This window comes from Rhamphochromis longiceps, linkage group LG14 (genome assembly GCF_057381845.1).
Source record: "Rhamphochromis longiceps isolate RC_006_pf linkage group LG14, R_longiceps_female_GT1.1, whole genome shotgun sequence".
NCBI lineage: Eukaryota > Metazoa > Chordata > Actinopteri > Cichliformes > Cichlidae > Rhamphochromis > Rhamphochromis longiceps.
Window position 1 is genome coordinate 18,378,899 of NC_140570.1, and position 13,752 is coordinate 18,392,650.

The 13,752-nt window shown below is 43.0% G+C and overlaps 1 protein-coding gene across 3 annotated transcripts in view; it reads right to left on the bottom strand.

Moving 5' to 3' along the window:
- Positions 1 to 210: 210 nt before the first annotated feature.
- LOC146653896 (galactosylgalactosylxylosylprotein 3-beta-glucuronosyltransferase 1) overlaps positions 211 to 13,752 on the bottom strand; it is a 94,837-nt gene continuing 81,295 nt past the window's right edge. For all 3 annotated transcript variants that reach the window (XM_085380204.1, XM_085380205.1, XM_085380203.1), the window contains 3 exons: positions 7,591 to 7,887; positions 3,863 to 3,965; positions 211 to 3,553 (listed from right to left, as the gene is read on the bottom strand). In XM_085380204.1, the coding sequence (XP_085236330.1) occupies positions 3,879 to 3,965; positions 7,591 to 7,887 (384 nt within the window). In that variant the 3' untranslated portion in view covers positions 211 to 3,553; positions 3,863 to 3,878. The remainder of the gene's footprint in view (positions 3,554 to 3,862; positions 3,966 to 7,590; positions 7,888 to 13,752) is intronic.

A 13,752-nucleotide genomic window follows, 5' to 3' on the forward strand; every position in this document is an offset into this window, starting at 1 on the left:
CTATGAAAAATGTCTCAATCTTCATTTGAACTAGGTAACCTGATGCATTAAGTCCAACACTTGATCTAATCAATGGATTTACAAACAGCTGGAAACACAAGCAAGATGTATGTAGACATAAAGTTTGGCAAAAACCATTTTATATAGTAGCACAAAAAATGCACTGGTTACAACAACAATAGCATGAAAGCAAAACTTTTATCCAGACTTTGAGCCCTAAACGTCTTCACTCTGAGGGGGAAATTACATGCAGTACAACAGACAGTACAGAGGCATCCACTGGACACAATACACAGAGCCAGGTGAGGTTGTTCTCAGTGATTTATTTATCTGGATTCAACTAACATCTTTCTCTGAGACAGAATTGCTGTGGCAAATAAACAACCTTAAGAGTCACATGCATAAAATGTGAATCGCATGAGGCTGAAAGATGACGGTGGAGATGATGAAAAGGGAGGACTTTGTGTCTGTGTGTGTGCATGCGTGTGTGTAAAGTGTATTGTGCCTTTTAAACGCCCTCAGAGGGGTTATGTTCTTTAAATGACTTTCAGTGTTGATGTTGCTGCACATTGCAGGACGGTTACTTTATAACAGACTAATGCTGTATCACATACTGCTTGATGCGTCATCAGCTGGGATCAGATGAAGGGCAAAGTTGAAACAGCATCACTCTGACGTTGAAGCCTTTTTAAACCAGGGATGTCAAATTCATTTCACATCGTGGGCCGCAAAGAAGCTACTTTGATCTTAAATGGGCTGGAGCAGTGAAATGACATGCTAAATATTAATAATTACTGGAAAAGTTCTGACAATTCATTGCCCAGACTGGCCTGTAATTATAAAATATAAAGTTTTAATTCAAAACATATTTTATTAAATGACAAATTTATATAGTAGATACTGAGAAAATGGGAAATTTCTGTCAATGAATTGTTTATTTATTACTTAATAACTTTAGCATACTACAAATGGGGGGGGGGGGGGGGGGGTCTTCATTAACAGGAAAAGCCACAAAACCTATGAAAATCTATACAGTCATTCACATTTTCCAGACTGGAGTCTTTGCAGGTCAATTCTGGTCCCTGGGCCTTATATTTGACACCCCTGATTTAAACTGTCCTGACATCGCAGCATCATTGTTCTGAACTCACCACTGCCTCGTCTGTACCCCACATCGCATTTGTTCGCCTGCACAAACGCAGCATTTGGAACATTTTGTTTCACTCGTAAAAAGCAAACTTTTCAGATGGATTCTGTCATTGACTTTTAACACATCTCAAGTAGAGCTCAGCCAGCAGCAGTGCTACGGTCCTCCTGGCACCTTCAACCTGTTATTGATCTGTGTAATCGTCCCTGTGTACAGTGTAGTGTATGTGTGCATGCTGTTTACTGGAAAATACAGATTAAAGGGCAAAACCCTGGCATGACTGAATTGCACATCCAAGCTTGAAATAAATATATAAATAAATATATTAAATTTGATTTTGAATAAATAATGGGAGGATAGCGATCTCTCCGTGGCTGCGGTGTAATATCATGCAGTCAGTGGAAACGGCCTGTGTTATTTTAGAGATACCAAACAGCCTTTGTCTGCGTGTGTATCTTATCGCATCCAAAGTGAAATCTGCAATAACACGGGTTCTGCGGCTTGTACGTGTTCATGGGGGCAGTAGGGTGTTTTGAGTTGGCTGTGTGTGCTGGGTTATGGAGGATGGTCTGGGTGTTTTGTTTCGTTTTTCTTTTTTTCTTTTTAGGAGGTGGGGGGAGGACATAGATAATCTAGCAACAGCACAGAGGCTCAGTTCTTTCTTGAATTATCTCCAGCTACTTCTGCTGGCCAGCGTCAGATAAGAGAGCCACCGCTGTGTCTAAGATGGATGATTTATCAAGCAGAGGAGAGACTCTATTATACGAGATGCAGAATAACTTTCAGCAGCGCAGCGTCGTACCTACTGATGTCTAATGTTCAGAGGAGCAGAGACTCCATTTCTTGACATCCATGGATGCTAACACACATCACCTCACTGCCAGATCTTTAGCAAAAATAACACTGATTTTCATTGTGCTTTTCTTCTTGTAGCCCACTGTTACTTTAGGCTTGGGTTTAATATTTGATTTCATATGTGGAGGCCATAACTAATAATAATAATTCTCTATGTTTTGGGGTTGGGGGGGGGGTTCTTTAGCGCTAACAGGAAGTGACAGGCTTTGTGAAAACCAACTGTGTAGGCTCTGATGCCGCTTCATCCTTCTTTTTTTGGGGGGGGCTATACACAGCAGACTTATGAGGTCCGGGGCAGATGTGCGTGTGCTTGTGCACAGATAAAGGGAAATATTAAATCATTGAGTTTTTCTGCATTGCAAAAAACTCACAAAGTTACAGCAGATGAAGTCAAGGGTAGATTTGGAGGGGGGTGTCAGGGCAGCGGTTGTGAATCTGCCACGTTAATGATGCTGATGTGCTATTACTCTTTCCATGTGTTGAACCCATTGTGAACCTGTGCCTTGTTGTGTGTCGTTCTAAGGAATTTACCAGGGAAAGGGACTCTTTCTTCTTCTTCTTTACATAGAAATACAGTAATTACAATGCATCTGTCAAACCCCTCCTCTGACTCTTCTCATATTCAATTAGTATTTATACATGTCGTCACAGAGGAACATTTGTGTGTTTTTAAGTGCTAGGGAGAGTGTTAGGTTTCTGATGCTTACTTGTACAGTTCAGCTTCGAAGCACAGAGGGGTACGTGTGCAACAGCAGTCTGTCTTCAAGTGTACGAGTTATGATGGATGACTATAAAATGGACAGAGTAAATGTAGGCAAGAGTCAGTAGTATTGAACTAGCAAGTCAAGTGCATGTGAAACGCCTAAACCAGTTAAATGAACTTAAAGCAAACCGAAATGAAGAAGTTTCCTTCCCTGTCTATGTTTGCGTTCGCTCAAAAAGGAAAAATCCACATCAGGCGTCTTTCTCCTCGGAGTGGTGTTTTTTTCTTGTGTGTTGTTTTTTTATCCAGGCGGATGATGTGGGCCGTGTCCTTAAATCCATGAGGAATTTCTCAGGGGGGGATACGATGTGCAGATCCAGCCCCATTTGTCTTTTATTTCCTCTTTTTTTGTTCTTTTAAATTTGAGGTGGATATTTCTTAAAACACTTGTTTGGCTGAATCCGCTGTCTGTATGCTTTTTTTTCCTTCTTCGTATTGTGCTGTCTCTTTTGTTAGGCTGTCCTCAGCGGGCCATTGTTCACCACCGCCCCCCCTGCCACCCCACCAATCCTGCGAGGCTTCCTTTGCTGTTGTCTCCTCTGCACATCGGTGGCAGACCTGACAAATATCTGCTGCCTTTTTGCTATAATCTGTGCTTTAATACAATACATTATGTACTGTTTTGGTCCATATTTTTTTAAACAAAAAATGTCAGATTGAGTCAAGAGGATTAAGTCCCTCTTTAAATGCCCCCCACCTCCTTTTTTTCCTTTTCCTCGTGATTAAGATGTGAGCACTTATCGAGAAGCTTAGCCGTTTTCTCCCTTCTCAGCTCAGAGGCCAGCCACCTGCAATGGAAAGGATTAAGACGGGTTGAAAAAAGATCACCAAGGTTTAATTTAATCTCAGTAAACCTGTTTATTTCCTTGGCGACATTTAATAATGGACAGCAGCTAATTGGACTTTAATAGAGGGGCACTGAAAATGACTGAATGGCGTATCAGGAAACATTAATGATAAATGCTCCTTTTACAGGCTAACCAGGCGAGATCAGGTGATGCTAACCTCCTAAATTCACCTTATTTGTAAATGAAGCTTGCCAGTGAACAAAAGGTTGAGCTCAGTAACAACTCTTGGCTCAGTAAGCGCAGACTTACTGTGGCGGGAACGCAGTCAGATCTCCACATTGGGGTCTGTGAATCCCTTTTTTCCCTCGTTTACAAGGACGGGTTTCTCTGTTCTCGTGTGCCAAACGAGTATCTGGTGAGAAAAAAAACAGCATGGAGATAAACAAGCAGGAACATTAGTGACATGCCGCTCCCTTAATGCACCCATTCAGTCTGCTCCCCGGTCAGCTCCCACTCCGCCTCATCTTCTTCAAAAACATTCAATTTCCCTTATAGCTCCAGCCCCCCCACCTATGTGCAAAGAGCTACTTGAGTGTGAACCCTGCATTAGAAGGGAGTGACAGGAGACCACAGGAGTGCTTTATCTTACAAATATGATGAAGCCCTCTGAGTTTAGCTTGTGTAAAAGAGTTCTCTCCTTGCCATGGGGTTAATGGCTACCACCGAATGACAGCCTAGTTTTAAAAAATGTTTTCACACCACAGTTTGTGTAAGCTCCTTTGCTTTTGTGGTGCAGCTCTTTGCACACTTCCTCCGGGTGTACTATTGTTGCTATCGAGCCTTTACACTGGCTTGGTTTTGGCCCACAGAGAGCATACAAACATCCAGGAAAAGGACGGCAAAAGAAAAACAGGGAGAGAGAAGAAACTGTAAGTGTCAAGCTCATGTTCTCCCCCCTCCTCTCCTCTCCACTGTGCTGGAACCCTTCCTCCTTTCATCTTGCCGCAGCGCTGGTCATGAATTATGCATTGGGCTCGTGTGAGATACGCCAGGAGTCCACTCCCACTTTGCTCAGGTGTGTGTGTGTCTGTATGTGTGCGCAGGGGGGGTTAATTATCAAACCTACATCTGAAGTGGTAGATTATGAGGAAGAGAGATGCCTGAGCACGATTTTCCATCTTTTTTTGTCTCCCCCTAACCCTTTCGCTCCCGCCCTTCAGTCCGTCCCTGCACTCATCTGTAATCAGCGTGACACCCCGACGTCCTCGCTTCTCCATCGACTCCAATTCCGTTCTCTCGGCCCTCCTCTGAATCCCCTCTTTTCATTTGGCCCTCTGAATGGCAGAGAAAAACAGGGGAGAAAACTGGCCCTTCCTTTCTCTTCTTTCGCTCTCTCTACATGTATCTGTATTTGTGTGTGTGCGTCTATTTGTGCGCGTGTGTGGGGGTGGTTGTGGTGTGGATATTGGCTAGCTCAAGCCCTCTGGCTGACTCCCCATTGCCCTGAGAGAGTGAAGTGACCCAAACCACTGGCCATAAGCAGGAATGGTGGAACGGGTACTGAGAAAAAATTGTGTTGCTGCTGCTGCTGTTAGCCTCAAGCTACTGACTCAAGTGTGTGTGTGGATGTGCAAGAGAGCACGAGGGCAGCCTGGGAAATATAATCAATGATTTCCAACTTTTTTGCAAGAGCCTTAAACTTATAGACACTCTGACCATTAGAAAACCATCAAGTTTTTTCATGAAATACATCACCTTCTGACTCTCAAAGAGGACTAGGATTTTTTTTCTTTTCCCCAGAGAGAGGACTGGGGGTGAGGGCTCAGTCAATTAAGTTTGTTTATTCTAAATCCAAAAGCCAGGAGCCAGTTGGCTTATCTTTAGCTCAAAGGCTGGAAGGAAAGAAACAGCAGCTCTAAAATGTCATAAATAAGTAAGCATGTGCACTAAAATGTCAAACTTTTTCTTTAATAATTAATAAGACCTCTCTTATGAAGGAGACTTTCTGTGTTTTGTTGTTACGAACAGCTTCTCTGACGATCTCGATTATTTATAGAAAGTCACACTCTCATTGCTAATGCTTTTATTTTTAAAAGAGAGGGAAAAAAAATGACTATTACATAACTTGTGAAAACTAATAATAATTCTCTTTGTTGCCGACCGTGGTGCTCAGCAGGGGGCTTGATTTTAACGCTGCGAGAAAACATATTGTGGATTTCTTTCCGCTCTTTCTTCTTAGTCTAAATGATTGGTGAAATTCATGTCGTGGGATGATTCAGCACTTAAAAACATATAAACTTGTCAAGGCGGGTTATGCACAGGCATAATGGTTCTATGGAGCGGGGATTCCCGTGATGCACTGATGAGTGTTTCTTCACTCACCTCTTTTCAGTCTGTGTTTATACACCGCTTTGCATTTAATCATTAAATATTATTAAAATTTGTCTCTCTTCCACAGTGTGTCTTCTCTCCTTCCTCCCTCCCTTCTCCCCTCAGCCTGGTTCTCCTGGACGCTGCTAAAAGGGAGTTTTTCCTCCCTGCTGTCACCAATGGCTTTCACATAGGGGTTGTCTGATTGTTGGGATCTTCTCCATAATAATTAGCATCTTTACCTTACAATATAAAGTGCCTTGCAGTAATCGTTTTTGTGAGTTAGCAATATATATAAAAAATGTATTGAATCTATAGAAGTCAAGCAAACACACAAATGGCATAAACCTGGTCCAGTCCAAAACAAGGCTAGGCAGCGCCTTTACCACCTTCGACAACTGAGGACCACCCCCCACCCCCCCAGCATCCACAAGCATCCATAAGCATCCATAAGTGACTGAGACAGGACTTATTCTTAACACATCCCAGCCTGACTCTTCTGAGCCTCACTACAGCACTAGACACTTTAACACCCACCCGCACAATGTACATTTTTCATATTTTCAATTTAAAGTTTCCAGACTGTCTTATTTATGTAATTCACTTAATGTACATAATTCACTTACTTGCTGCACATAATGCTACTTACTGCACATAATGTCCTCCTGTATATGTTCTCTCTTTTTGCACAGTTGAGGAGTGTGTCAGGCTACATTTCACTGTGTGTTGTACTCGTATAACTATGCATGTGACAAATAAAGAATCTTGAATCTTGAAGAAAATCATTAGGATTGAAAATGAACAAAAAACAAAACAAAAAAGAAAAACTTTTAAAAGTGTTCAGAAGTCCTGGGGAACTATTGGTGATGACCACTTGACCAATAGCTACAAAAAAGTGAAAAACCCCCACTATGTGAAGCTCCTTGGAAGCACAATACTGCATGATTGGTATGCAAACGATGCACGGCAGACCTGACCACATGGTTCACTTTGTTACACTTTTATTCTCGGTTACTGTTCTCAGTAACATTCCTTGGCTGCAGCTTTTCAGCTCCAGCCGCGCGCGCACACACACACACACACACACACACACACACACACACCAACAACAACTCAAAACCCAGTACAGACTTAAATGCAGGGGAGGCGTGATGAGCTGAGGCAGCTTCGGTGTGTTAGCCTCCCAGCAGCGGCGCTACAGACCACGCCCTGCCACATGATACTTTATAGTCTTGAAAATTGGATACCAAATATATTTTGTACTGCTGTCCCCATTAGAATCAGAAACGGAGTATGAAGCCAGCTTAGCGTTAGTGTCGTTATTTTATAATGCTCTGGTAAGTTGTGATAAGTACATTTACATCATAACAGGTTTGTGGTCCTTTACATGAGTTTTTTCCATTTCGCTTTTTATGTTACACCATTATTCCACAACATTTCAAATCATGTGGTTCCGAGCCTGTAAAGCTTGTGACCCTTTACATGGAAAAAAAAAAGAGTGGTGTTTAAGGCTCTCTGTCTTGTAGGATTTTAATTCTACAAGACAGAGAGCCTTCACTGTTTGAAGCAAACAGTGAAGCAAATCCCTGAAATACAAACCGCTCAAGGCAAGCTGCTTAACATCAGTAAACATGTGAAAAACTAACCCCAAAAATCAAGGAAATTACCTTAGTGCAATTGGCTGCTTTCGGCTCCAGGTCGTTGAGTGTGACAAGCTCCCGGAGCAAGCTGCTCTCCTGGTAACCTCCCTTCACCCCGCGAAGCTTAAAATACGCCTGTGGCTTGAAGAGGATGAGCCTCAGGTTGATGGCAAAGCCAGCCATGTCGATGGCAAAGGGCCGATGGGGGTCAAACACCGTCTTCCAGCCGTAGACCTTACCGGCTGCATTGACCTTGGGGGATTCGTACCTCAAGCCACCCACAAAAGCCACAGGCCACACAGAAACCTTCCGAGTCGATCTCATCTAGCGAGAGGAGAGAGGGGGGAAGAAACAGACAAGGGAAGACAGCAAATTAGTCAACTGAAAAACCATACATGACAGCGAAACAGTATTTGAGCATCAGCTGCTGGCTTTACAGCAGAGCACGGACAGAAGCTTTTTAGAGCTGCTGCTGCTATTCATTCTGAAAGAATATTGACCAAGCTATTGTGGCCTGCGAAGCTGACATGCTGTCAGATGAAGGCAGATCACACACACTGTTCAACAGCTGCCCTACAATGAGATAATTAGGCATCTAAAGCGAGTAAGCGCGGGGCAGTGCCAAGAGGGCTTGAAGTAGCAGAGCCATTAGAGCAAGTGGCCCTGGTAGCTGGATGACTGAGGAAATTCTTTAAGGCGCAGAGCCACCATTTTCTTCTTCTTCTTCTTTTTTTCTTTAACCCCCCCCGTCCTTTAATCTTCCAGCATCAAACGATTTTGCCGCCCTCTTCTTTGTCTGCTGCTCAGCGAGTCTTCGCTATTCTAGAAAGAGCTGCTGCAGCCATAAAAGGTACATTTTTATAATGAGGGAAGAGGAAGGTTTAGAAACAGCAAAGTCATTTAATCAAACTCAATGCAGCAGAAATAATGATGCCGGTGCCTCTCCATAGGAAGGCCAAATTTAAAATAAAGGTGTGTGTGTGTGTCTGTAAGAGAGAGCGCCTCCGTGCATAGATGATAGGAGAACACATGGAGGCAATATCCATAACCATATGCTCCCCGTCAGAACAGAACATGAAATATGTCTCCACATAAGGACCAAGCCCATCATATCTTAATGACGTTATATAGTGCATTATTACCCCGACAGAGCACTTCACTCTTATACAGGGTGCAGACGTGCTTGTGGCTCCTATAGTTGTCAAAAGTGGAATGGGAAGTAGAGCCTTCAGCTCTCAGGCTCGTCTCCTGAGGAACAAGCTTCCAATTTGGGTTTGTGCAAATCACATGCAAATATCGCAGTGTGCATGAGTTGCTGCGTTAGGTTGGTGTGTGATCTGATGGGCTGCTGCGCGAAGAGCTTGGGTGACCAGAGAGAAGTGGTTTGAACAGCATGAAGCAGCCCGGGGGCTTATGGGAATGATTGGATTTGAGCTTCGGGGGAAATGACTGTTCGACTCACCCAGATAAGCTTGAGCTGTCTGTACTATCTTAATGAGCTCTGTAAATTAAAAGCTTACATGCATGTGCGTATATGATAGTGATAATTTATAGGGAGGGGCTGTATATTTTTGTAGCTTGTTGTGTATCAGAGAGTTGCATTCTTTGCTACGCTTAATGGGCTTCGCCTCAAAGCTGAGATTAAATGACATTATCCTGCCTTTTTATCAACAGGGTTTTGTTGGGAAAACAACATTTAGAAATTTGGTAGTTTCCGGTCACCAAATTGTTGCTTGATTCTTTCACGGTTTACACTTAATAAATGAATCTTAACTTTGAGGCTTCACTCACGCATGGAAGGGATTTTCATGCTCATTTTTTTTCTTTTCCTGCTTAGGGGGTGGGTTCACTCCCAACATCATCTCACAACAATGCCTGCGCTGGACCTTTTGATATCACACTCGAACACACAGAGTTGTCAGGTAGACCATAATGGAAACAGATGCCATGAAACTGTTGTTAAATGTAGCGAGCTGATGTCACTATTGTAGATCAGGAAGTGCTTCGGAAGCAGTTGAGGAAGCTTGTTGCAGCTGCAAAGGGTGTTTTTTCGCCTACTGCGCACCATTATCACGTTTTATATTTAATCAGCTGGTCAGGGTGAAGATTTAGGAGTGAGAATAGGCTGTTCCTTAATAAACATCTGAGTTTGAGTCTTAAAAGCTGCTGTTTTGTCCTGAAGATAGTCTCAACTTTTGCTTGTTTTTTTCACACTTTTACAGTCCGGCCACAAGTAAAGTTATCCATCATCTTGCCCAAAAAATACCTGCCTGCGTCCCTTTCCTAACAGTATAACTCAAAACAATAGGAAACAAGCAATGAATCAGGCTCTTTACAGGCAGCGTGAAGAGGTTTGTCACTTTCCCCATCTACACAGACCATGTGAAAATGAGAACGCCTGCTGCTTCTGTTGGGAATATCAGCTGGAGTAAAGTAGCACAAATCCCTCTTTAGCCGGCAGCCAAGCAAATGAAAATGCAACCAAGTCCCCCTCCCCACCCCCAAGTCACCCCCACCCCGCCTCATTCTGGTGAATCTGATGTATCTATACAGCTTTTCTTTTCTTTTTTCTCTTCAGTGATGTTTTAGTTTGTGACTGGATGCCAATGTGTGCATTTAAGCTTCGTGTTTGAATGCAGAATTGTTGACAGCAGGGGAAAAAAAAAAAAACAAGAGCTCCAAACTCTAGCAGAGAAAAGAAGGCAAGCATCCAGATGCATTAATCAATCCTTAAGGGTGCAGAGAAGATAACAGAAACAGAAGGGTCATCCACTGCTGCAGCTGGTAGTGCCTGTGGATTAAGTTCTTTTGTTTTTTGTTTCTCTCTTTGATCCAAACAATAGAAATGTGCATACTTAAATCTACATAGTACATGGTTGGGTTTTGGAATCCTGTTCATTTCATTAGAAAATCTATCCTCATTATAGGATTCAAATTACACAACCAACAATAAAGAAAATCAAAGAGACACATTGGCTTGCATAAGCAACCATTCTATCTGATCTTCAAATGCTAACGTAGAGATTTTTTTAGTATGTCTTTATTATTTGTTTGTTGTGAGAATAAATGCATTTTTCAAATCCCCAGTAGTCAAATATAATGATAAGACTGATGTGTCTGGATGCTATATTTTTGTCAATATCATCCAGCTCTGTTAAACTGCTGGTTTGCTCCTTTCTCTTGGATTTAAGTGGCCGACAGCCTGCCTGACAGCTAAATTGGAGTAGTCTTAACAATAGCATGATAAACAGTAAATAGGTTTCTCTTTTTTTGGAGTTTGGGAATAAAGCACATCTCATGAGGCCTCAATAATATACTGTATGTAGGTCTTTACTGTGGTACATGAATTTTTCATAAAGTTTTCATTAAGCCTTGACCTAAAAACTAGGCTCTTAATAACAGTCTGTATGCACCAAAGTCTGCCAAAGTAACTGCTGCTGGAATGAAAGACTGAGATTGAATTCAGATAGCGGCTATGTGTCGGTGGCAGTAATGGCAGTGTCCTCTATAGCAGCTGATGACAATGACTTTACCCTGCTGCCACAGAGCATTGTGTCTGAAGTGTACTGTGTCTGTGTCAGTCTGAGCTTGCTGAGGTGAATTGCTGCTGCTTGTTGATATTCATTTTCCCTGCTGCTTTAAAAGAACTGCATGCAAGCGTTTTTGGCAGTCATCTGTGATGTAGTCTTTTGTGATGTCTTGTCTTTTTGGATGCTTGCTGCTTTTTGGGTTAGTGTCTTGTTTTTGTATGTTTGACTAATATTTGAAACACCGCATTTAAATGTAGACTAAAAGGTCTAATCATCCAATTACACAGTAGCAACTCAGTACATGTAGGCATGTAGACCAAACTGAGCATCAGAATGGGGAAGAAAGGTGATTTAAGTGACTATTAAGGTGGCATAGTTGTTGGTGACAGACAGGTTGGTTGGGGTATTTTACAAACTGTTGTTCTGCTGGGATTTTTCCAAACTTTTCCAAAAGTGCAAATGGTCCATAGAATAGAAAATACACCAGTGTGATGCAGTTGAAAATGTCTCGTTGATGCCAAAGGTCAGAGAAAAATAGCCAGACTGTTTCAAGCTGATAGGAAGACAACATTAACTCAAATATCCACTTACATACCATACCACATATACCAGATACCACGCAATCCAGGTGTGCAGAAAAGCATTTCTGAATGCACAACACATCAAAACCTTCAAGCAAACAGTTATTAGCAGCATAAGACCACACCGAGTGTCACAGGTCATATGGTCTCACTACAGTTGAACAATAGAAGATTAGAATCAGAATCAGAATCAGAATACTTTATTGATCCCTGGGGGAAATTATTTTTTGTTACAGTGCTCCATTTTAAACCAACATTAAGACAAGACAGACAATACGCTAACTAAGAATAGTACAATATATACATATATATACATACATACATACATAAGTCACTTATAAATAAATATTTGGAAAAGAAACATGTGTAGTTGTAGCAGCAAACAGTGTGTTAAGTGGATGCGTTGTACAGGGAGATGGCCACAGGCAGGAATGATTTCCTGTGTCGTTCAGTGGTGCTTTTCGGTAATCTCAGTCTCTCACTGAACGAGCTCCTGTGACTGACCAACATGTCATGGAGTGGGTGGGAGGTGTTATCCAACATTGTCTTTATCTTGGACAGCATCCGCCTCTCCGACACCACCTTGAGGGAGTCCAGCTCCATCCCCACAACATTGCTGGCCTTACGGATCAGTTTATTAAGTCTGTTGGCATCTGCGACCCTCAGCCTGCTCCCCCAGCATGCAACAGCATAGAGGATCGCACTGGCCACAACAGACTCATAGAAAATCCTCAGCATTTTCTGGCAGATGTTGAAGGACCTCAGTCGCCTCAAAAAATAGAGACGACTCTGGCCCTTCCTGTAAAGTGCTGTGGTGTTTTTAGCCCAGTCCAGTTTATTGTCAATGTGTACTCCAAGGTATTTATAGTCCTCCACAATGTCAACACTGACCCCCTGGATTGAAACAGGGGTCAAGTGTTTCCTGGTCTTCCTGAAGTCCACGATCAGTTCCTTGGTCTTTGCCACGTTGAGCTGCAGATGATTCTGCTCACACCACGTGACAAAGGAGTCGACCACAGCCCGGTACTCTGTCTCATCATCCCTGCTGATGCATCCAACCACCGCAGAGTCATCAGAAAACTTCTGAAGATGGCAGGTCTCTGTGCAGTGGCTGAAGTCTGTGGTGTAGAGGGTGAAGAGGAAGGGGGAGAGGACAGTCCCCTGTGGTGCCCCTGTGTTGCTGATCACCTTGTCAGACACACACTGTGGGAGACGTACATATTGTGGTCTTCCTGTCAGGTAATCAACAATCCAGGACACCAGAGAAGCATCCACCTGCATCGCTGCTAACTTATCACCCAGGAGGGTCGGCCTGATGGTGTTGAAAGCACTGGAAAAGTCAAAAAACATGACCCTCACAGTGCTCGCCGGCTGGTCCAGATGGGTGTAGACACGATTGAGCAGGTAGATGATGGCGTCCTCTGTTCCGAGACGAGGCTGATAAGCGAACTGAAGGGGATCCAGATGTGGTCTTACTATGGGTCGCAGCTGGTCCAGGATGAGCCTTTCCAGGGTCTTCATGATGTGGGAGGTCAGTGCCACGGGCCTGTAATCCTGGGGGCCACTGGGACGAGGCGTCTTTGGTACAGGGACGAGGCATGATGTCTTCCACATCACCGGGACCCTCTGCAGACTCAGACTCAGCATAAACAGTTTATGAAAGACTCCACACAGCTGGGGGGCACAGGTCTTGAGGACAAGGGGACTCACTCCGTCTGGTCCAGCAGTGAAGTCTCCTCATTTGCATCTCATTAGAAGATTGGAAAAACATTGCCCGGTGAAAGCATGGATCATCGAAAAGTGGATGTGCAGTTGAAAATGACAAAATCTCAGAGGAAGCTTCCAGTATTGAATCTATGCCACAAACAATTAGGGCAAAACGAGGTGTAACCCAGCACCAGCAATGTGTATCTAATAAAGTGTCTAGTTAGTCTAAATCTCAGTGACATTAACAATATTAGTTTGCAAAAGACAGGAGAACATTTCAAAGTACAACTTGTGTATTGCAGTATTGCGCTGCCAATTAGTAAATGCAAATGATTCACTGCTTTTTTCGATTTTTTTCATGGTGAAGGGGT